This window comes from Heteronotia binoei, chromosome 4, assembly GCF_032191835.1.
Source record: "Heteronotia binoei isolate CCM8104 ecotype False Entrance Well chromosome 4, APGP_CSIRO_Hbin_v1, whole genome shotgun sequence".
Taxonomy (NCBI): Eukaryota; Metazoa; Chordata; class Lepidosauria; order Squamata; family Gekkonidae; genus Heteronotia; species Heteronotia binoei.
The window spans coordinates 21,324,247-21,348,672 of NC_083226.1; the positions used below are offsets into that span (position 1 = coordinate 21,324,247).

General features: G+C 47.3%; 1 protein-coding gene across 1 annotated transcript; it reads right to left on the minus strand.

The window, feature by feature from the left end:
* Positions 1 to 200: 200 nt before the first annotated feature.
* Positions 201 to 24,426, minus strand: SCNN1A (sodium channel epithelial 1 subunit alpha). The gene is made up of 12 exons (XM_060236352.1): positions 24,041 to 24,426; positions 23,007 to 23,262; positions 20,970 to 21,157; positions 16,582 to 16,682; positions 14,780 to 14,943; positions 10,845 to 10,943; positions 10,579 to 10,696; positions 10,351 to 10,429; positions 9,260 to 9,317; positions 8,257 to 8,312; positions 5,271 to 5,346; positions 201 to 585 (listed from the first exon to the last, which is right to left on the minus strand). The coding sequence occupies exons 1-12, from the start codon at positions 24,424 to 24,426 to the stop codon at positions 265 to 267; spliced, it is 1,902 nt and encodes a 633-aa protein (XP_060092335.1). The 3' UTR covers positions 201 to 264.

Genomic DNA, 24,426 nt, shown 5'->3' on the forward strand with positions numbered 1-24,426 from the left:
TCTGTGAGCTAGCTCATGCGAACTCAGCTTAGACGGAACACTGGTTACAGACTACCTAAAGTGAGCACAGCCAAAGAAAGTCATGCAAAAGGCAGGCTCCAATTTGATTGGCCCTGTGTCGGTGCATTCTTGCCACTTTCGAGGAGGTATTTCCAGCTCTCCCTGCCCTGTGGAGATATCAAGGCTTATAGTTTGGTGGTGGGTTGCAGAAGCTGAGTCCCCTTTCCAGCAGTAATCCACAGCAGGTCCAAGTGGGGCTAGGGCTCACTCTTTTCCCCTGCAAGGAAAGCTGTGCATGGCTAGCGATTCCAAGCTGTTGTAGGAAGGCAGCGTGGCCACCTCGGACACGACAGGCAGATGCGGTGGGGCGCCAGGCATAGAAGGCGCACTGGAGAAGGCGGCGTTGTCGTGGCTGCTGGTGGCGGGGAGGTCAGAGGATCGATGCAGGTAGGTCCACTGGAAGGCCAGGATGCAGGTGACGGCGAGGAAGTCGAAAATCAGCTCGGCCATCTCGATGACGGAGAGGACGGAGGAGCCAAACCAGAGGCTCCACTGGTTGCCCAGCTGGGACAGCAACGTCACCACCTGCCAAGCGGAGAGCGCAAGGTGAGGAGCGTGGAAGAACCACAGTGCTCCAGGGAAGATCCCCAAATTGTTCTTTGGTCCCCAGAGCTTTTTCTGTAGCAGGATCTCATTTGGATATTAGGCTTACCACCCCCCCCCCCCCGATGTAGCCAATCCTCCAAGAGCTTACAGAAGAGCCCTGTAAGCTCTTGGAGGATTGGCGACATCGGGGTGTGTGTGTGTGGCCTAATATGCAAAGGAGATCCTGCTACAGGAAAAGCCCTGTCCAACGGTAAAAATAAATGCTTGGGAACTCTGACTTTGGAGATCCCAGCATCAAAGGTTTTGCCCTCTACAACTGCCTGTGTGCTCTTGTAAAGGGGTGGGTAGGACAAATTCTGAAATTTAATTACATCAGAATTTGATTCTTAGATGTCAGAATCAAAAATCAGCAGATCAGCTGCTCTCACTTGCTGAAGGGTTAGGAGAACATGGTCTACGTAATGCAAATCATCCGAACTCTCTGTCTGGGGCAGTGATGCTCTGTATTCTTGGTGCTTGGGGGGGCAACAGTGGGAGGGGCTTCTAGTGTCCTGACCTCACTGATGGACCTCCTGATGGTGCCTGGTTTTTTTGGCCACTGTATGACACAGATCGTTGGACTGGATGGGCCATTATCCTGATCCAAAATGGCTTCTCTTATGTTCTTAGTTGGCATGAAATGTTTCATACTGCAACACATACTGTTGATGTGGATGGCTATCGCAAGTTTTTTTTTTTTTTGTATGCCAAGTGCTGACAATATAAAACTTTTGCAAAGTGACAGAAAATCCTTTCTGTTCCATTGCAAAATGGTCAGATGGGCAAGAATATGAACATATGAAGCTGCCTTATACTGAATCAGACCCTTGGTCCATCAAAGTCAATATTGTCTTCTCAGACTGGCAGTGGCTCTCCAGGGTCTCAAGCTGAGGTTTTTCACACCTATTTGCCTGGACCCTTTTTTGGAGATGCCAGGGATTGAACCTGGGACCTTCTGCTTCCCAAGCAGATGCTCTACCACTGAGCCACCATCCCTCCCAGAATGAAATAGAATAAAAATTCAAACTTGTTTGCCTCAAAATAACCTGCTCTGCAGGATCAGGAGATGCTGTTTTTGGAAGCCTACCAACATGCTTTGCTCCGTTGTTTATCAGATGTTGGGTTTTTGGGGTTTTGTTTTGCTTTTATTGCATTTTGAGGTTTTACCTATTTGATAAGACCTCCGATGTGAGTGTTGCATTCTGAAAGGGTGGTAGGCAAATGCCATAAAACGAGGCAGCAGTGTATTGCCAAGAGGCAAAGAGGTTCTTTTCCGCTAAGCGATTCGAGGGCAACAAACACCAGTGGTGAAAGACAAGAGTTTTATTGAAATCTCTGTGATCAGGGGTGGAATTCTAGCAGGAGCTCCTTTCCATATTAGGCCACAAACCCCTGATGTAGCCAATCCTCCAAGAGCTTACAAAAAAGAGCCTTGTAAGCTCATAGAGGATTGGCTACATCAGGGGTGTGTGGCCTAATATGGAAAGGAGCTCCTGCTAGAATTCCATCCTAATATATAATAATGAGGCACGAACAAGGCACAAGAATAAACAGAGAATATACCCATGCTTCTTCTATTACAGCAGGGGTGTCAAATATGTGGCCCGGGGAACCTAATCAGGACCCTGGAGGGCTTCTATCAGGCCCCAAGCAACTGGCTGTCATCTGCTTCCTTCTCCCTCCTTCTTGCTTCCTTCTGCATCACAGCTTGCTTTCCCAAGCTTGCTCAATTGCACAGGAGCTACAGAGCAAAGCCTCTATTTTCTCCATTGGCTGAAACTCCACCCTTGGGGAAGGAGGAAGGGTAGCTTGCTTCCAAGGAAGCTCTGGCTCTTTCCTTTCTTCCCCAGAGGGCCAGGAGGGGGAGGAGCCTCAGCCAATAGAAGGAAGAGAGGCTTGTCTCAGTAGCTCTGCTGTGCAACTGAGAGAGCTTGGATTGCATGGGAGTAATGCAAAGAAAACACCCTTAAGACCAACAAATGCTAACGTTTTAAGCATGTTTTATTTCAAGTTTTTTAAAAAATCTTTGTGTTTGTCTGCGTCCTTTATGAAGTTTATATATTTGCTACCTGGCATTACATTTTATGAATAGCTCTTGGCACATAAGCTCTGACCTTACACCTATCTTGATCAATTCTGGACCATGTGGTGAAGCATACAATATGAACATATATGAACACATGAAGCTGCCTTATACTGAATCAGACCCTCGGCCCATCAAAGTCAGTATTGTCTACTCAGACTGGCAGTGGCTCTCCAGGGTCTCAAGCTGAGGTTTTTCACACATACTTGCCTGGACCCTTTTTTAGTTGGAGATGCCAGGGATTGAACCTGGGACCTTCTGCTTACCAAGCAGATGCTCTACCACTGAGCCACCGTCCCTCCCCTAAATATACAATAATATAATATATTATAATAATATAATTATAATATAATATATTATATAATAATATAATAATACAATATGCATGCCCTTGATTAGGACAGAAGGCTGTAGAATAAGAGGCCTCAAGGATATCTTTAAGCCTTTGCCACTTCATTAAATTTCCTTGCGGTCCAGCATTGTTCTATTGCATTCTGTATTATGAGTCAATAGGTGTACTTTCATTTCTGACCTCTGAAGAAGACCAGTCTAGGTCAAAATGCATCAGGTCAAGTTAAGGGGGTTCCCATTGTGATTTTATGTTTGTACAAAGAATAGAGGCTAATGGTGGACCCCTAAATGGTTTTAGCTTTCTTTAATAAATATAGGTATGTTTGCTTATGATATATTATACAGTTCGCTTTTAGCGTTTGGCCCTTTAATTGCATATTAACCTTTTAGGTTTCTTATTACATTTTATGACACACATGGCATGGCCCAAAGAGTTCGACACCCCGGTGTTACAGGAATCCCAAAGAATGATAGTTGGACAGACTCTGAGTGTTGGCTGGCGTACTCAGTGTGGCTCCCCCGTCCAACCTGAGCCAAGATTCAGCACCAGGAGTCCACTTGCTGTCATTCTGCAGGGTTCGTGTAGCAGAAGGGATGTGGGGATACTCTCTGTTTTATTATCTGTTTGTTTTTGTGACTTGTTGATGTCTTGTTCTTATAGACATCTTGATAAAACTGTTGCCCTCCACCACTGGTGTATTTATTGCCCTTGAATCCTTTTAGTGGAAAAAGAACTTCTTTGCCTTTAGGCAATACAAGGAATAAGGGGGAGAGTTGCTTAGCTGTTAAGTGATGTTACAGACACTGTCCAATAGATACGGATGACCAGGGGTGGCTCTTTTTTGTAAGCTCTTGGAGGATTGGCTACGTCATGGGGGTGTGGCCTAATGTGCAAAGGAGCTCCTGCTAGAATGCCACCCCTGTGGATGACGCTGTAAACACTGCATTGGCAACAGCGTTTCAGACTGCTGTTTGAACAATGGAATTTTGTGGTTTATGTGCTGGGAAAACACACTATTTGGAACACAAAAACATTTGTTTGAAGGAAGACCTCTAGATTCCCATTCAGTGCCATTGTAGTCTGCAAAAAGGAAAGTTAAAAGACCAGCAGTGCACGGCGTAGGGTTGCCAATCCCCGGTTGGAACTGCATGCCTTTTAAATGCCTTCCCTCCATTTGGAAATAATGAAGGATAGGGGCACCTTCTTTTGGGGCTCATAGAATTGGACCCCCTGGGACAATCTTTTTGAAACTTGGGGGGTGTTTTGAGGAGAGGCACCGGATGCTATGCTGCAAATTTGGTGTCTCTGCCTCAAAAAACAGCTCCCCCAGGGAGCCCCAGATACAGATCAATTTATCATTATGCCATATGGGACTCGGTCTCCATAGAGTATAATGGAGTGCCCAGCAGACATGTCCTTACCCCCCCCTTCTGATAACCCTGAAGCAGGGGGAGGGCCTCCAATCTGGGGGATCCCCCGCCCCCAACTGGGGATTGGCAACCTTATAAAATATGATGTTATTATTGTATTTGATGTAGCTTCACACTTGTAAGCGTAACCGTCACCACTGGTGTGTTTATTGTCTTCAAATCTGTAGAGCGGAACCCCCCCCCCCTCTTTGCCTCTAGGCAATACAAGGAATAAGGGGGAAAGTTGCTTTGCTGTTAAGTGATGTTACAGACACTGTCCAATGCATGCTGATGACACTCAGGGCTTTTTTTTTGTAGCTGGAACTCCTTTGCATATTAGGCCACACTCCCCGATGTAGCCAATCCTCCAAGAGCTTACAAGACTCTCAGTACAGGGCCTACTATAAGCTCCAGGAGGATTGGCTACATTGGGGAGAGTGGCCTAATATGCAAAGGAGTTCCTGCTGCAAAAAAAATCCCTGGTGACACTGTTAACACTGCACTGGCAACAGCCTGGAAAGAACAAAGCTTTCAAATCCCCTAGCATCCAACCTGGCTTTACTGCATCCTTCCCCAAAACACCACAGTGAAGCAGATTCAGGAAAGCCAAAAGATGTGCTTAGGGATGCCAGTTCTGCAGGAAAGCAGGGAAGAAACCGAGCGTCACATGACCACTGGAGCCAGACTGAAACGGTAGGGTGAGAAATGACCTCAGCCATCTTTCTAGGGTGAGCAGCGCAAGAGCCAGCAGGCGCTGAGCGACGCTGAGCAGAATACATACTGTGAAAGCAGGAGACTCCCCGTTGCTTTTATAATTCCACTCCTGGAAAAATATATTCACTTTGGCAATTCCATTCCTAGTAATGAGAGAGGGATTGAGTGAACCTAGCGTCACAAGAATGGGCACCTTCAACACAGTCTGATGTGCCTCCCCCCCCCCCCCCCCACCATGCACTTCTTCCGTTCTTTCCAGATTTCCAGTGTGCAGCCCTTTCCTAAACCTGTCACGAATGTGTCCAGCTTGAGGCTGCCCAAACCACACCGTAGTGCATCAAAACTCTGGAAGCAATAGGAGTATTGGCCTGGATGAAAAAGGAAAAGTACCCTGTGCAAGCACCAGTCGTATACGACTCTGGGGTGACGTCGCGTTCATGTTTTCACGGCAGACTTTTTATGGGGTGGTTTGCCATTGCCTTCCTCAGTCATCTACACTTCCCCCCCAGCAAGCTGGGGACTCATTTTACCGACCTCGGAAGGCTGAGTGAACGTCGAGCCGGCTACCTGAATCAGCTTCCGCCAGGGATCGAACTCAGGTCGTGAGCAGAGAGTTCGGATTGCAGTACTGCAGCTTTAACACTCTGCGCCACGGAATGTAGCCTGGAAGCCCTACACAAATTTCCGAGCTGACTTGCCTCTGCGACAAATGGGCTCCTCTCTTTCTCAGTTTGTTCCATCAGTCTGACAGGCCTCCATCACTCTAGAAACATTTCATGCCCCATGCCATCAGATTGAATCCTGCCCTATATTGTGCCCCCTGGTGGGTTTCTGGGTGCCCACTTACTTTGTCCCCTAAAATACGTCTTTCTTACCATGCAAAGAGTCTTGACTTTTGTTCACCTTGCTGAAAGAGGAAGTCCTTCAGAAAAGCCCAAGAGGCATCACTTTTGGATCTGCAGGGACCAGCTATTTGAATACTGCTGTCTCCACCATAGGAAGGTGTTTGGTTTGGAACATCCTAACATTTTGCAGAGTTTCCCAACACTTTGTGATTGGCCCCAGTCATAGTAAGCCATTGTGACTTGTTCCATTAGCATGGTGGCCATTTCGTTATGGCATCATGCTACCTGTTCTCCAAATACCAAAAGTGCCCATAGGCTTGACAGGATGGAGGAATCCTGGGACTGAATCCCAGCACTTTCTCATTGCTCACAGTGTATCCAGAGGCAATCCACATGTAAAAGCACAGGATATAGTTTTCCATGGGACAACCAGCTTCAGAATGCACACAGAGGGCCCTTTTTTGAAAGGCATTCCACAACAATCTCCTACACGTGGAGATCATGAGTTTTATAACCGTTTCCTGCCAAGTTAGCTTTCAATCCGCATTTCACCAGTAAGCTAAAGGTAGCTAGGTAGCCATGTTGGTCTGCTACTGAAGAGGAAGATGGGAGGCCAATGGCACATTAAAAACGGACGTGATTTCTAGGAGTATAAGTTTTTGAGAATCAAACCTCCCTTTCTCAGATACATTATATAACTGTCAAAGGCTCATACCCTAGAAATCTTGCTAGTCTTAAAGGTGCTGGTGGTGGAAAGAGCCATCAAGTCAGAGTCAACTTGTGGCGACCCCATAGGGTTTTCAAGGCAAGAGTTGTTCAGGGGTGGTTTGTCACTGCCTGCCTCTACGTAGTGACTTCCCCAGTTGGGTTTCCATCAAAATACTAATCAGAGCCAACTCTGCTTTGCTTCTGAGATCTGAAGAGATTGGGCCAGCCTGGCCTATCCAGAACGGAGCCTTAAAGGTGCTACTGAACGAAAATCTTCCACTTTTGAATAAGTAACTTCCCATTCACATTCTGAAGTATTATGGCATGGGTCGTGGGGTGAAGATCTCATTGTACAGATGCTAAGCACAGCTTTTGGGAAGGAAGTATATTGTGGTAAATCACTTTGCAGGTCAAAAGATCAGGCTAACCTGTGATAATGAACACAGGAAGTTGGAATTCAGAATTGTGTGGGGCTTCGGTCTCCCGTGCGATTTCACCGTGATTAGAATAAAACACTGAAATCTCCCAAGTTGAACCTCTGAGACTGCCTTAGGCCAAAAGTTAAACCATTGGTCAGTTTAGATTAATACAGCCTTCTCTGTTTGGCCTGCTGGGTCTTTGTGAAAAGGCTGTACTGTTTCCTTATGCCTGTGATGCTTAAACTGGAGAGGCCAAGGACTGAACCAGCAACTCTCTGCCTGCAGAGCTGGTACCCCTCTGGGTGGCTGGTGCCCTACCACTGAGCCACCACCCTTCTTAACGTTGTTGGCCTCTGATACCTGGATTTGTAGACAAGTCAGACCAAATGAGGTCATTTTGGCTCTGATCCAGGTCTAGTGGCACACAACAATCAGTTATTCTGAAGGAGTTGAAGCTCTCAGTTGCTGCAAAAACTTTCAGCCAATCCTTTGTATGCGTGTGTAAGATGAGCATTCTGTTGCAGAGGTTTGCAAGCTGCAGATATCAGTTCCTGCAGCTGTACACAACTTTCCCAGATTCGGCCTTTGGCCTCTGGGCTTGTATCGGTTGTGAGCAACTTTGAAATAGAGAAGAAATGGGGGGGGGGGGTAGCTACCTGCTATAGTCTGAACTATCAAAGAATACTAATCTTAATCACCGGAAAACATTTCAAGCCTTTCTCTTGGGTCACTGACCAATTTGTGGTTTTTGAGAACAACTTTTACTTTGCTAGCGTAGAAAGGATTTCTTGTTATCACTCCGTTTATTCCATTGTTCCTGAAAGCCCAGCCTGCATTCTAGTGATCTGCTAAAACTGCAAGCCAAGGGATCTCTTCTCTGATCCCAGAATTCACTTCAGCTGCCTTCTGAGGAGCTCATCACAGGTCAAGAGTCCACCTTTCACCCTGTTCCCTTGCAAGTTTGCATCGGTTTCCCACAACCCTATAGCTGCTTTGAATCTGCCCCACCGATGGAATTCTCTCCCGACAGCCTTTTATAGAAATTCTAAATCCACATTTTGACACTAGGTGGAGCTCTTACCTCTTGGATTTGATGTTGTACTTATTCTGCCGAGACAGCATGTGAAAGACCCAAGCCTGGAAAGGACAGAACGGGAGACGGTTGCGTAATAACAAAAAAAGACAAACAGATTCAGCCCAGGAACCAACTATGTGTTGCGCCTTGATCCGGGTCCAGTTGCACCTTTGAGACTAACAAGATTCCCACGGCATGAGCTTCTGGGAGTCAGAGCTCTCTTGGTCAGATACAAGTTCAGAATGGCAAAGGTAGTCCTCCGTGCAAGCACCGAGTTGTTAACCGACCCATGAAGCAGCCCCATTCCAGCAGGTGCAAGTAGAGGAATGGGGGGGATCAAACCCGGTTCTCCCAGATAAGAGTCGGCACACTTAACCACGACATCAGACTGGCTTTCATTCAAGGTCTCTCATTCAAGTACTTTCCAGGGTTGGACCTGCTTAGCTTCTGAGATCTGATGAGATCGGGCTTGTGTGGGCTATCCAGGTCAGGGCCTCTTGTAGCTTTTTAATTTGCAGAACAGACAGGACATGGGTGCGTTTGTGTGGGAGATAAGAAGCCCCTCAGTTATTCCCAGGGCTACAAACTTCCTAGTGGGGCTTGCAATTCTCCCGGGATTACAACTGGCCTCTGCAATACAGGGATCGGTTCATATGTAGGAGACAGCTTTGGAGGGTGGGAGGAGGGAAGGAGAATCTGTCCCTCTTTGGAAAAGCCTGGGAGGGAGGCAGGAAGGGTGAAGGAGAAGTCATCTCTCACTGGCAGAAGGCTTGGGACAGATTCACAATCTCTAGTGCTGATTGGAGGGGCATGACACATGACTGGTGGGACCACACCCCTTTGTGCACCACCACTGCTATGGGCCTGGTGGACCATGTGATATATCCCTCCTCTCCACAAACTCTGCCCTCCAAAGGCCCAACTCTCCATGTGTTTCCCAAGCTTGGGTTAGCAGTTCTACCAGAAGTGGTCAGTGTGCGCATATTCAAACAGAAAATATCTCCCTTACCTCAGAGACAGAAGAAGGCCACCGTGAATATCCAGCTGACAGCTTGTATTCTGTCATCCTAAAGAAACGACGAAGAAGAAGACCATAGATTTATACTCCACCCTTCTCTCTGAATCAGAGTCTCAGAGTGAATTACAATCTCCTTTATTTTCTTTCTCCAAAACAGACACCCTGTGAGGTGGGTGGGGCTGAGAGAGCTCTCCCTAGAAGCTGCTCTTTAAAGGAAGAACTCAGAGCTATGGCTGACCCAAGGCCATTCCAGCAGCTGCAAGTGGAGGAGTGGGGAATCAAACCCAGTTCTCCCAGATAAGAGTCTGTGCACTTAACCACTACACCAAACTGGATCTCATGAGAAGTTTATGGCCACAGGACTGAGGGAACCTCCTGCATATCCAGCTACTACTTGTCCAAATTCTTTTACCCATGATATCCTATTGCCACTTAAACTAAATCATGGCCAACCTGTATGGTTAAACTGGGCAGGTCACATGTTGGGTAAGGCCAACTGTGACACCATCTTCCTTCAAGGTATGTACAGTTTTTGGGTTATCCTGATATGGGACTGGACTCATCAGCTGGAGAAGTCATATAGAAGAAGAGATGGAATTTATATCTTACCCTTCCCTGCCTGAGGGAGTCTCAGAGCGGCTTACAATCTCCTTTGCCTTTGCCTCCCCACAACAGACACCCTGTGAGGTAGGTGAAGCTGAGAAAGAGCTCTGACAGAAATTGTTCTGTAACAGCTTGTGACTGACTCAAGGTCACTCCAACAGCTGCAAATGGAGGAGTGGGGAATCAAACCCGGTTCTCCTAGATAAGAGTCTGTGCTCTTAACCACTACACCAAATAGGCTTCCAAAAATTGTCATGGAACTACTGAGGGTTGCTGGATTTCTGAAGAATATTTGAGATTTATGAGATGCTCCCTCCCACAACCAGAGTTCAGAAGGCTCAGGCGATATGACGTATCTCATCTCACATCTCAACCCTGTTCTGCTCTCTTTTATTAAATATTTCCTTCTGCTAAGCGAGCTCCGGTGGAATTTGACCGGCTCTAGGAATGCGACTCCACGAGTTTTGAGACCTACTCACTTGCACGGTTTCCGACATTTGCTGAAACAGTCCAGGAAGCCTTTCTTGAACTCGGCCTGGAGTTTGTAATAACAGTAACCTCAGCAGGAGAAACAGAGATGAAATACAATGAATGAGTTGTCCAAGCCATGCATGTTGGACGAGTGTGTAAAAAGTTAGGGAGAAATGGGGGAAGGGAAATGGGTGGGCTCCTCCTTTCAAAAGCTCCCAGCCCTCCTCTGCACGTACCCCAGCCTGAGTGCTTTGTGTAGTCGCAATAAACTGCTCCGGATGGCAACGGGTAGAAGTAGTGGCCGCAGCCACATCGTTCCACCATGATGATCTGGAAACAGGAGCGAATGCAGACCTGGGAGAAGGCAGTGGAGAGCCTTGAGCAATGACATCATCACAACACGCAATGACATCATCACAACACGCCCAGGTGGTCCCGATGTAGGACTGGCGCTCAGACAGCACGGGCCACGTGGTGGCGGTGGTAGGGGGAGTGGGGATACCTGCTCAGTGTAACGGGACTGGTAGAGGTTCTTCACTGGCACGTCACTCCCGTTTTCGGTGCAGTCGCTGTAGCTGCCTCCGAGGCGGTTTGTCGTCTCCTGTCCCAACAATTTGAAATGTATCAATTCCAGGCAACTTCCTTGCTTGAGTCCGATTTCCACCTGCCTTTCCTGCCATGGTGCTTTCTCTTGTTCCCCTCCCACCTGGTCATCGTACTGCTGGATTTTGGCGCGTGAACTGGGGACAAATTGGTCTGAGGTCAGGGACTGCCTTTGTGCTCAGCAACTGACCAAAGGGCTTTTAGCATCCTAGGTGTGCCCCCCTGACACTCAGCTAGATGGAAGCCCAGGTGAGTTCCAAGCTACTGGCCAGCCTGGTAACTCCAGCAACAGGGCTGGGACTGGGAATGCTGTGGGGCTGCCTGCATTTGGTACTCCTGGTGCCACCCCATGCTCTAGGGCCCTAGGAGATTGCCAGCTTCCAGGTGAGCCTGGTGTTATCTCCTGGAATCACAACTGATCTGCAGTCCCCAGACTATGTAGATCTATGTAGATTATGTAGATCAGTTTCCCTGGAGAAAATGGCTGCTTTGGAGGGTGGACTTTGTGGCATTATATCCCACTGAGTTTCCTCCCACTGAGTCTTCAGCTGCTGGAATGGCCTTGGGTCAGCCGTAGCTTTAGTAGCAATTGTCCTTGAAAGAGCAGCTGCTGCAAGAGCTCTCTTAGCCCCACCGACCTCACGGGTGTCTATTGTGGGGTGGGGGGGGGGAAAGGAGATTGTGACCACTCTGAGATTCAGAGTATAGGGCAGGATATAAATCCAATATCATCTCCTTCTTCTTCAAGTGGGAAGTTCAGGAGGACCCTGGCTAGAAGCAAATGACCCCCTATAGTATAGTGTGCTTAATGCAACAGTACTGCATTCTTCACACATCACCAATTACACAGTTTGAGTCCAAGTAGATGAACAAGCGCCTAGATTTTCTGCTCCTCTTGCCCGTCATTGCTCCAAGTATGGGTGTGATGATATCACTTTTCAGGAAAACCTGGAAGTGATGGCAGGTAGCTCTAGGAATTGCCAGGAACTCTTTGGTAGAACCATAGAGTTTTTGGCAATTTCTAGAACTACCTGCCACTGCTTCTGGGCTTTTCTCTGGAAGTGAGATCATCATGCTGGTGATGCTGCCCCTCCACCATGTCCCCACCCCTTCCTCCTGCCAGTTACCAGGCTCAGCCTGGCAACCCTAGGTCTGAGGGGATGTTCCACTGTGTAACAATCAGATGCGAGTTTGCCTCAATTCCCATACTAGGGGTGCCTGATTTGGCCCAAGACTGGGCTATCCATGGGCTTCAGCTTCTCCCTCCTGTGCCATTTTCTTGATCTGAAATGGTCTTGGCAGGATGCTATTTGTCCCACTTGGGAAACATAGCACACATGCCAAATAGTGCTTGTTGGAGAGTTTCAAGTCAGGAAAACTGTGTGGGGGCAAGGCTGAAGCTCCTTTTCCAAGTAAGCTATAATCCTGATCTAAATTGTGCACAGGGAAACTGAGAATCTGAAACTTTTACACAGGGTGGGGAGTCAAACTCAAGCTGCATACTCTGCAATGTGTGTGCAGACGTTACCTAGAGCAGGGGTGGCCAAACACGCCTAAAGAAAGAGCAACATAAAATAAATGTCAGATGTTTAAGAGCCGCAAGATATGAACATCAGAGGGAGGGAGGGAAGAAGGAAGGAAGGAAAATAGATTAGGGAGAGAAGGAGGTGGAAGAAAAGTAACTTTAACTTTAAATTAGTTCTCCAAGCTGCTGGCTGGCTTGGCTTGGATAAATGATTTAAACAGAAAATGCCTTCTCCAAGCAAGCCAATGGAGCGGTGGGGGCTTTGAGAGCCTGACAGTATGTATGGAAGAGCCACATGTGGCTCCCAAGCTGCAGTTTGGCCACCCCTGGCCTAGAGTATACAGACTGGTTCTGGGGTTCCCACCCTGTGTGCTGAGTAACAATCACACATGACTCACAGGTTCTTCTCAGGTTCCATGCCTGCTGAACCAAATTTAGACTGGGACTGTGATGCACGTGGACAACCTTCAACCTCCCCCTGCCAAGTCATTTTCTCAGCCTGCAATTCACAAGACACTGTCCGGCCTACTGGGGAAACCTATGTCTACCCTTGTGGATTTCCCCAGCAGACCAAAAAGCACCCCTCCAGGATTTCTTGGAGTCAAGAGAATGGGGTGTGGGGGCGTGGAGAGGACAGATAGTTGATCCATTTTCATTTCTACAGTTGCTGATAGTTTTTCCCAACTGAAAAACCTGCGGACAATAAAGCTGCGATTGTCATAATGAAGATTAACGACGTTGCCCGTTTGTTGACACTCTCTGGTTTCACGGAACTGCATAATAATTGAGGTTGTTTTATTTTGACTTCTACTGACCCTGTAAATCTAGACAATGAAAACTGAACTAACCACAGAACAAAACAGATCTTGTTGCACGCATGTGCAAGTTGTTCCCTGGGGCCACACCAAGAGCTGCTTCTCCAGGCACTGGGGTTGCCAACTCCAGGTTGGGAAGTTCCTGGAGATTGGAAAGTGAAGTTTGGAAAGGGCAGCATTTGGGGGAGGGGAGGGACCTAAGCGGGGTTCAGTGCCATAGAGTTTCCCCCCCCCCAAAGCAGCTGTTCTTCCCAAAGGAAAAGATCTCTGTTGTATGGAGATCTGGGAGATCTCCAGACTGCGCCTGAAGGCTATTTATAATATAAGAAGGAATACAGCTGATAGAGCATGAAAGAAAAAGAATGAATTGCTGTAATAGCACCTAATAAACTTTTAAAAACCAATTCACATAGGTGCGCTTATTATTTTCTGCAAATATATTCTCATAATCCAGTCATTCACGTATACAAATCTAAACCCCACTGGATCTAGAAACGTCACAAGGTTTACAAAGCACTTAAGTACGTTATATCACTATAGGGAGCAAAAGTCTACAAAAGTCCACACGGGATTCCTAGGTACCAGGGCTGAATTAACAATTAGGCCAAGTAGGCACTAGCCTATGAGCCCCCAAGCCTTTAGGGGCCAGGGGCCGGCTTTTCCTCCAAGTTTCCCCCCTGCTTGCAGCCCTCGGAGCCTGCACACGCAGCCAGCAACTGAACCGTTCTTTGCCCAATTTGTCTGGTGAGGCTGTTGCTAGAGTCGTCGCCAAGTTTGCCTGCCTCTCCCCTGCAGCTTTGTCAAAAGGGGCTTTTGAGATGGTGCTTGCAGGCTGCCGAAGGCGGTGGGGTGGGTGCTCTGACTCTGAGAGAATTTGCAAGGGCCCCTCCAAGGTTTTGACTGCCTAGGGGCCTCCACAGGGTCCATTCCGGCACTGTTAGGTACTAAGCCCGTCCCACAGTGTTTTCCTCAGTGGACTCCCCCCAGGGATGAAGGCATCATTTATTTAAATGCCCACAAAAACTCTCTGCATCTCAATTACTGAAAATAATTTTTTTAGAAGCAAGGCACCCTCCAGAATGGTATTTTTTTCCAGAGTGAAGGTTAATGATTCCAGTGTGGTATAGCCTTGCCAATAGTGCCTTCATCTCTGAGGTTCTACTGAGGAAGATACTTTGGAACGGGCTTAGTCCCTAGGAATCCCAAGTGGACTTTTGCTCCTTGCAGTGATGTAATGTACTTAAGTGCTTTGTAAACCTTGTGACGTTACTAGATCCAGCGATGTAATGACATTTCTAGATTCAGGATTTAGATTTGTATACTTGAATGACTGGATTATGAGAATATGTTTGCAGAAAATAATAAGCAAGCATACATGAACTGGTGTTTCAAAGTTTACTAGGCGCTGTTACACCAATCCATTTTTTCCCTTTCATGTGCCTGGAGATTGGCAACCCTACCATGCATTCTGAAGTCCTCTCCCCCGCCCCTTACCTTTCTCATGCTGATGGAGGTTTCCATGCCCGGACGCACGTTAAAACCCCCCTCGTCCATGAAAGCCGGCTCGTTCTGGCCATGGACCATCACTCGGGCTCCCGTCACGGTGGAGAGGAGGGGGATAAAGTCATTCTGCTCTGTTCGGACAACCAGAGAGAGGCCTGAAGAGAGGAGCGGAGGGCAGGAAAAGAGTGTGGGAAAGTGAACTAAGTTTCCTTCCCGATACGCTTGTTTGGTATGCATGGAGATTTGGTTTTTCCCTGCAAGGAAACATCCACCAGGTGGTTTCAGAGGGCAGCCATGTTGGTCTGCAGCGGGCTCATTTTGCAGCAGGAGCTCCTTTGCAAATTAGGTCACACGCCCCTGATGTAGCCAATCCTCCTGGAGCTTACAGTAGGCCCTGTACTCTGAGCCCTGTCAGCTCATAGAGAATTGCCTGCATCAGGGATGTGTGTGGCCTTATATGCAAAGGGCTCCTTGCTACAAAATGATCCCTGGTCTGTAGTAGAATAGCTAGATTTAAGTCCAGTAGCGCCTTGGAGAACAGGAAGGTTTTTGAGTTATGAGAGAATAAAAAATACCTTGGGATCTGACGCTCTGGATTTGAATCATGAGGATCCTCCCAGGTGAATATGCCACCTTGTAGCCTAAAATGTGATCCTCAAGCAGTTTCCCCACCTCATTTGTGCAAACTGATGGTGGAAAGTGCCGTCAAGTCACAGCCATCTTCTGGCAACCCCAGAGGGTGCTCAAGGCAAGAGAGGTTCAGAGGTGGCTTGCCGTTGCCTGCCTCTGCATAGGGACCCTCGACTTCCCTACTGGTCTCCCATCCAAGTACTAACCAGGGCCAGTCCTGCTTGAGATCAGGCCAGTCCTGATGAGATCAGGCCAGCCTGGGCCATACAGGTCAGGGTTTGGGTGAACTAGTATAAGGCAAAGGGGACTCTAGTTAGTACAGGAGTAGGGGACTGCAGCCCACAGGTCTTACCATAACCTTAACTGGAAGGTTTTTTTGTCTGAGGGACCTCCCGAGCAGGGTTTTTTTTGTGCAGGAACTCACAGGAACACAGTTCCGGCTGGCTTGGCACCAGGAGGTGTGGCCTGATATGCAAATGAGTTCCTGTGTGGAACAATGGTGATGTCAGAGGGTGTGGCCTGATATGTAAATGAGTCCCTGCTGGGGTTCTTCTACAAAAAAGCCCTGTGTGGAACAATGGTGATGTCAGAGGGTGTGGCCTGATATGTAAATGAGTCCCTGCTGGGGTTCTTCTACAAAAAAGCCCTGTGTGGAACAATGGTGATGTCAGAGGGGGTGGCCTGATATGCAAATGAGTCCCTGCTGGGGTTTTTCTACAAAAAAGCCCTGTGTGGAACAATGGTGATGTCAGAGGGTGTGGCCTGATATGCAAATGAGTCCCTGCTGGGGTTTTTCTACAAAAAAGCCCTGTGTGGAACAATGGTGATGTCAGAGGGTGTGGCCTGATATGCAAATGAGTCCCTGCTGGGGTTCTTTTACAAAAAAGCCCTGTGTGAAACAATGGTGCTATCAGGGGGTGTGGCCTAATAGGCAAATGAGTCCTTGCTGGGCTTCTTCTGCAGAAAAGCCCTGTGAGAAACAATGGTGATGTCAGGGGGTGTGGCCTGATACACAAATGAGTCCTTGCTGGGCTTCTTCTACAAAAAAAAGGCCCTGCTCCCTAGCATCTGTTACTTGCAGCTGAGGTACAATTTTTTAAAGGAGTCACGGTCTGGAGCAGCTTTTTATGACATATCTCACTACCCAACATGCACTTGCTCACCATTATTGATCCCAGGCAGAGAAGACATCCACAGGGTGCTGTTGTTGTCATTAAAAGTGTAGCAGTTCCCATAAATGGGGTGGTGGAAATGTGTGTAGTTCCTGGGAGAAGAGATATGGAGCATGCTGGTCAATTGCATTATGGTAACTGAACACTTCTCTCCCCCACCCCCCCAGCTCCCCACATTGCTTCTTTGAAAGAAACCGAAACAGCAACCGCGGCAGAAATACTTACCAGTTAAAAAGTCACAAAGCAGAGTGCAAACATTTGACTTTGTCACAATGCTTCTTCAAGTGGGACGTTTAGGGGAAAACGAAGTGTGTGTGTGTATAGGGTGGGGTGAGATATTTTAGTACAGGGGTGGCCAAACTCGCTTAACATAAGAGCCGCATAGAATAAACGTCAGATGTTTGAGAGCTACAAGACATGAAAGTCAGATATTTGAGAGAAGGAAGTTTAAAGAGCTGCAAGACATGAATGTCCGATATAGGAAGGAAGGAAGGAAGGAAGGAAGGAAGGAAGGAAGGAAGGAAGGAAGGAAGGAAGGAAGGAAGGAAGGAAGGAAGGAAGGAAGGAAGGAAGGAAGGAAGGAAGGAAGACAAATAGATGAGAGGGAAAGATGTTATTTTAATAGCTGTTATATCTTTCTAACATTGTTGTAACTTGCCCTGAGCTTTGCTGTGCAGAGGAGGGTGGGAAAGAAATCAGATAGATAGATACAGAATAAGTGTCAGATGTCTGAGAGCCGGAAGGAAGGAAGGAAGGAAGGAAGGAAGGAAGGAAGGAAGGAAGGAAGGAAGGAAGGAAGGAAGGAAGGAAGGAAGGAAGGAAGGAAGGAAAATAGATGGGGGAAGGAGGCAGAGATGGAAAGAAAGCAACTTTAGCTTTAAATGCATTCTCCGAATCCTTAGCCAGCTTGGCTTGGAGAAGTGATTTAAAGAGACAAGTGCCTTCTCCAAGCTGGCTGACAGGACGGTGGAGCTCCAAGAGCCACACAATATGTGTGAAAGAGCCACATGTGGCTCCCAAATCGCAGTTTGGGCAACCCATTCTAGTAAATAATGGGGAAAAAAAGACCTGCAGTTTCTAAGTCTAGAGACAAAATGGAGGAGGTGGTTTGAAGATCTTTAAAAAAATTAAAGAACAAGTAGTCCCCAGTCTCGCTGAGCCAGTGGGCACTTTTGGAATGTTGAAAACGGGGAACATTGAGAATGAGGGATTGTGTAGGGTTGCCAAATCAAATTCCTGGAGATTTGGGGGTAGAGCTGTGTGCGCTAAGTGCCGCCAATTCTCAGCTGACTTACGGTGCCCCCCGTAGGGTGTTCAAGGCAAGAGGTAAGCGGAGGTGGTTCTGCCATTGCCTGCCTCTGCATAGCAACCCTGGAATTCCTTGGTGGTCTCTCATCCAAATACTAACCAAGGCTGACCCTGCTTAGTTCTGAGCAGGGCTTTTTTGGAGCCAGAACACACAGGAACGCAGTTCCAGCTGTCTAGGGGTCAGGGGGTATGGCCTAATATGCAAATGAGTTCCTATTGGGCTTTATGTGGAACAATTGTGACATCAGGGGTGTGTGGCTGAATATGCAAATGAGTTCCTGCTGGGCCTCTTCTACCCTCAAAAGTTGCTGTTTCTGAGATTTGACAAGATTGGCTAGGCCAGGCACACTGAAAAAGAGCTCGGTTGGACTCAAACGCTGACTCACTGGTGCCATCCACTTGACCTTCGTAAATTTAGTGAAGGGTGCTTGCGACAGGTGAACGAACCTGCAAGAGAACATTTATTCCAGGAAACCCATTGTGTGTTTCTTCTGTTCCCAAAGAAGCTCAAGAGCTTCCCAAAGAAGGAAGGGCTTTAGAGGGACACAACAAGATGCAAGGAAAAACATAGAGGTGACACCCTCAAGCTGTGTCTATACCATAAATAAGGTAGCAGAGCCTCAGGTGCAGAGCCGCATGGCTTAAAAGGCCATTCAGAATTTAAACAAGGATCAACAGCATTCAAGCAGTGAGTCAAAACAGCCCCCAGCGTCAGTGACAGCTGGAGCTGGGATGGGGGAAAAAAAGAAATCAATAAGTTGTGAAAAGAAGGTCAAAGGAAGGTGAGTTGACAAAGCACTGCAAACAACCGCTGGAAGCAGCCCCGGCTTGACTGGAGGCCAAGTTGACCTAGAATAACCACGATTGCACAGCAATGGTATTTGTGGAGTTTTAAAATATTGGTCCAAATGACATCTTCATTAAGATAAATCCATGTAATCAGATATTGAAGAAGATATTGGATTTATATCCCGCCCTCCACTCCGAAGAGTCTCAGAGCGGCTCACAATCTCCTTTATCGTCTTTCCCCACAACAGACACCCTGTGAGGTGGGCGGGGCTGAGAGGACTCTCACAGCAGCTGCCCTTTCAAGGACAGCCTCTGCCAGAGCTATGGCTGACCCAAGGCCATTCCAGCAGGTGCAAGTGGAGGAGTGGGGAATCAAACCCGGTTCTCCCAGATAAGAGGCCGCACACTTAACCACTACACCAAACTGGCTCTCCTAATCAGGGCTTTGTTTCTTTTGTGTGTGTGCAGGAGTGCACAGGAATGCAGTTCTGGCTGGCTTAGCATCAGGGGGCGTGGCCTAATATGTCAATGAGTTCCCGCTGGGCTTTTTCTACCAAAACCCCCTGTGTGAAACAATGGTGATGTCAAGGAGCGTGGCCTAATATGCAAATGAGTTTCTGCTGGGCTTTTCTACCAAAAAAAAAAAAAGTCCGGCACGTAATGTAAGATATTAACTTCAACACTAAAAAAATACTGAAATGGGAAGGTGGATGCCCTTAGCCAACACACTTTGGTGGTGGAAAGTATTGTCAAATCACTGTAGACTCAGGGCAACCCTGTAGGTTTTTATGGACATGAGACAGGCAGAGGTAGCTTGCCATTGCCTTTTTCTGTATAGCAGGAGTGGCCAAACTGTGGCTCGGGAGTCACACGTGGCTCTTTCACACATATTGTGTGGCTCTCGAAGTCCCCACCACCCCATTGGCTGGCTTGGAGAATACATTTAAAGCTGCTTTCTTTCCGCCTCTCCCTCCCACAATCTATTTCCCTCCCTCCCTTCGACGTTCATGTCTTGTGGCTCTCAAACATCTGACTTTTATTCTATGTGGCTCTTATTAAGCAAGTTTGGCCACCCCTGCTGTATAGCAACCCCGGACTTCCTTGTTGCTCTCCCATGCAAGGAGCAGCCAGGGCTGACCCTGTGGAGCTTCTAAGATGAGCTGGCTAGCCTAGATAATCCAGGTCAGGGCAGCCAAATACTCTGCCCTTCCAAAACCCCCCTATTCACAGTCATTGTTCAGGGCAGACTGCAAAACTAGGTGGAAATGTTGAGCTGTTCCAAGGGAGAAAAGTAGCATTGCCTTCTTTCTGATTGGCATTTGTGATGAGTTCACGTAGACAAATCTGATGTGCTGTATTATGCAATGTTTTGTCAATGGAAGGAGAAGAGAGGAACGTAGGTTGTACTGCTGATTACCATTTTTACAAGACAGGAGTAAGTCTTCGTAAGGATTGCGTTGTTAAGCAAATAAATTATTACGGCCTGGTCTGCTTTTTGAAATAGTTTACAGCAGGGGTGGCCAACGGTAGCTCTCCAGATGCTTTTTGCCTACAACTCCCATCAGCTCCAGCCATTGGCCATGCTGGCTGGGGCTGATGGGAGTTGTAGGCAAAACAACATTTGGAGAACTACCATTGGCCACCCCTGGTTTACAGAGATAACATGAGCTGCCTTGATACGGTTGCCAATCCCCGGGTGGGGGCAGGAGATCCCCTGGTTTGGAGGCCCTCCCCCCGCTTCAGGGTCATCAGAAAGTATATGGGGGGAAAATGTCTGCTGGGCACTCTGTTATTCCCTATGGAGATTGATTCCCATAGGGTATAATGGATAATTGATCTGTGGGTATCTGGGGCTCGGGGGGGGGGCTGTTTTTTGAAGCAGAGGCACCAAATTAGAAGCATGGCATCCAGTGCCTCTTCCCAAAATACCAGGGGGCCCAGTTCGATGAGCCTCAAAAGAAGGTGCTCCTATTCTTCATTGTTTTCAATGGAGGGAAGGCATCTAAAAAGTGTGCGGTCCCTTTAAATGTGATGGCCAGAACTCCTTTTGGAGTTCAATGATGCTTGTCACACCCTTACTCCTGGCTCCACCCCCCAATGTCTCCTGGCTCCACCCCCAAAATTCCCAGATATTTCTTGAATTGGACCTGTGCCTTGAGCAACCGTGCAAAAGGCAGAACAAGTAAGCGTTTTGAACAAGTAAGACAAAATTCTGAAAACTAACATGGAGTCAAGGATAAAAGAATCTCACATTTGAAAATAAGAGTCATTTCGGGACTTACGCTTCGTTGCAGGATGCTTCGTTAAAACGGCAGGCGTAGATGAAGCTCTCAAAGTTGGACTCGTCTAGGTCCTTGGTGGCAGGCATCCGGGCCAGGATATTGATGTAGTGGAAACTGTACCACTCTCGTACAGCGTCCACACCTGATGAGTACATTTGGTGGAAAGAATCAGTCTTGTTTTCATTAGTCTGCAAAGGGAATGAACAATCTTGTCAGGATGCCCCAAGACAAAAGTGAGGGAGTGTGGAAACAAAGACCTTCCTTACAACCAGGGATGGGCATGAACCGAACCACAAGACAAAATTCAGCACACCTTTTAAATGCCTTTCCTCCATTGGAAATAATGAAGGATAGAGGCACCTTCTTTTGGGGCTCATAGAATTGGACCCCCTGCCCCAATCTTTTTGAACTTTGGAGGGTGCTTTCAGGAGAGGCACCAGATGCTATACTGCAAATTTGGTGCCTCTACCTCAAAAAACAGCCTCACTAGAGCCACAGATACCCACATATCAATTCATTATACCCTATGGGAATCGGTCTCCATAGGGAATAATAGAGTATCCAGCAGACATTTCCCTCCCCCCACCGCTTTCTGATGACCCTGAAGCAGGGGGAGGGCCTCTAAGCCAGGGGATCCCCTGTCCCCACCTGGGGATTGCTACCAAAAAACAGCTCCATTAAAAAATAAATCACTTAATAGAACATAGAAAAATGCATTTCATTTCATAGATGCTTCAACAGCAAATGAATTCATACAGAAATATCAAAAAGTTGAAAAGAAAGTCCCATTAGCAATCATCCATTTCACTGGGCAACTCTGAAGAAACTTTCAATCTCCAATGGGTGTACCACTCCAAATTCTTTTTGTAGTACAGAGTCTAGCCTCAGATATCAGCTATAAAGGAAAAATCACCTTCATGCGATCGCCAGCTTCTCATCATGTTTCACTGTTTCCAGCTTTTTCATAAGCCGATCAAAAATCCTTATACAGCAGTCTGCTTATCACTCATACATGCCCATTTTCAAATTCTTAACCGATGGCTTCAGTTAAGCCATTGGTTAAGAATTTGAAAATGGGCATGTATGAGTGATAAGCAGACGGCTTATGAATTCATTTGCTGATGAGGCATTGATGAAATGAAAATGCAATGAAAATGCAATTTTCTATATTTTATTAAGTGATTTTAACACAGTTGTTTTTGGGTAGCATATCGGTACTGTGTTGCCACTGTGTTGTTCCCACCTGGGGATTGGCAACCCTGCAAAAGCCCCACCTGGCTACAACCACTTTCTAAAAGCATTTGGCAGGTGCCAGGAAAGGCACACCTCAAACAGCAAAAGGTGTGTTGACCAATACCTCCTCTAAGCTGTGGAGTCTTGTGAGCAAAAATTCCATTTTGTGAGCTACTGGCATTAAAGCTGTGAGCTGCTGTGTAAATTAGTTTGCCCTGGGGCTGTTTTTTTTCCTGAATGAAGACAAAAATCTCTGAGCCAGAGGCTAAAAAATGTGAGCTAGCTCACACTAACTCAGCTTAGAGGGAAAGGGAACACTGGTGCTGACTATGCAGTCCTATCTCCATGCAAGCAGGATTTTGTGATTTGCCATTTGGAGAATCAGGGGTGCCTGTCTAAACCCTCATACTATCTCTAGCACCAGCCAACATACTAGATGGCAGAGCTTCTGTAGGCAAGACTCGTTTATGAAAGAAGAGATTGGATTTATACCCCACCATTCTACCTGAAGCAGTCTCAGAGCGGCTTAAAATCTCCTTTCCCTTCTGCTCCCCAAAACAGACACCCTGTGAGGTAGGTGGAGCTGAGAGAGCTCTGACAGAAACTGCTCTTGAGCAGAACAGCTCTGAGAGAGTTATGACTGACCCAAGATCACTCCAGCAGTTGCATGTGGAGGAGTGGGGAATCAGACCTGTTTCTCCCAGATGAGAGTCCACGCACTTAACCACTACACCAAGCAGAAAAATGGAGGGGAGAGAAGGCACATTTGGAGTGAGAGCTGGAGGGGAAGGAAAGCCTCCTCACCAGGATGAAGCCAACGGTCCAGTCATTCATGCCCACTTCGGGATTGTTATCCTCCATGCTGCCTTGAGTGTCTCGCTTCTTTCTAAGCAATGGGTGACGTTGGATGTGGTAGTGTAGACTTCTGGATCTGCGTTTCCGACTAGTCTGGCCTGTACGGGTTTTCTGTCTCAATGGCATATTGTATTTGTACATATCCATCAGTGTTGCATGGGTCATGCGATCCAGGTCTTCCAGATCATGCTGAAGAGCACTGTACCTAACAGATGGAAAGATGAGCTTGCCATGTTCATGCTTCTACAGGTGAATCCTCCTTCACGGAGAGACTTCAGGGGTCTTCAACCTTGTTGAGCCCATGGACAGTTTTGGAATTTGAGGAACAAGTAATGGGCGCCATTAAAAAATTGCTACTGCAGTTGCAGAACCAATCACAAAATGGCTGCCACGGCTGGTGCCAATCATAAAACATTGGGAAGTTCCACAAAATGTCAGTATATTCCAAACCAATTACCCTTCTATCATAGATAGGTTTGCTAGGTCCCTCCTGGCAAACGGTGGGGGCAATCCTCCTGAAAAGTTGTGGGGGGCAGGGCTTTTCTTGTGGCAGGAACTCGGTTGCATATTAGGCCATGCCCCCCCCCCCTTATGTAGCCAATCCTCTTGGAGCTTACAGTAGGCCCTGTACTGAGAGTCCTGTGAGCTCTTGGAGGATTGGCTGCATCAGGGGTGTGTGGCCTAATATGCAAAGGAGCTCCTGCTACAAAAAAAGCCCTGGTTATAATAAGAGTGCTCAGCAGACATTCAAAACTTCCCCGCCCTCTGATAACCCTGAAACAAGGGGATCCCCTGCCCCCAACTGGGGATTGGCAATCCTATGTGACAAATAGTTTGTACCTTAACTGTTAAGAGGTCTTGAATTACGTACTTGAATTATGTACATCAGCAAATGACATGGATTCTTGCAAAAACAAAGCAAAAAAACACAGACTGTACAAGATTCAAATCACCCCTGGAGTACACCACATCACTGGACTTACCGATAGGGGTTGAGGGTACACAGTGTGACAGCTGGAAAGGTCAACCGATCAGAGTTGAGGTTCAAGTTCAGGTTGACTGGAAAGCTGAAGTAATCGGCATAGATGATTCCAAACTGCCAGTACATGAGGCCAAAGGTGAGGAAGAAGAGAACTGACCAGAAGGCGGTCTTCATCTTGTTCCTCTTAGAGCAAACCAGCCGGATGGCCCCATGGATGGTCGTGTTGTTGCAGAAGAACTGGAAGAGCTCCTGGTAGGAACTGAAGAATCCAATGAGACCTTTACTGTTATCGTCCTCTTCTTCTTCTTCTTCCAACTCTGCCTCCTCCTCTACTTTCGACTCCTTGGTCTCTACCCTCTTTCCCTCTGGCTGTTTTTCAGACTTCAT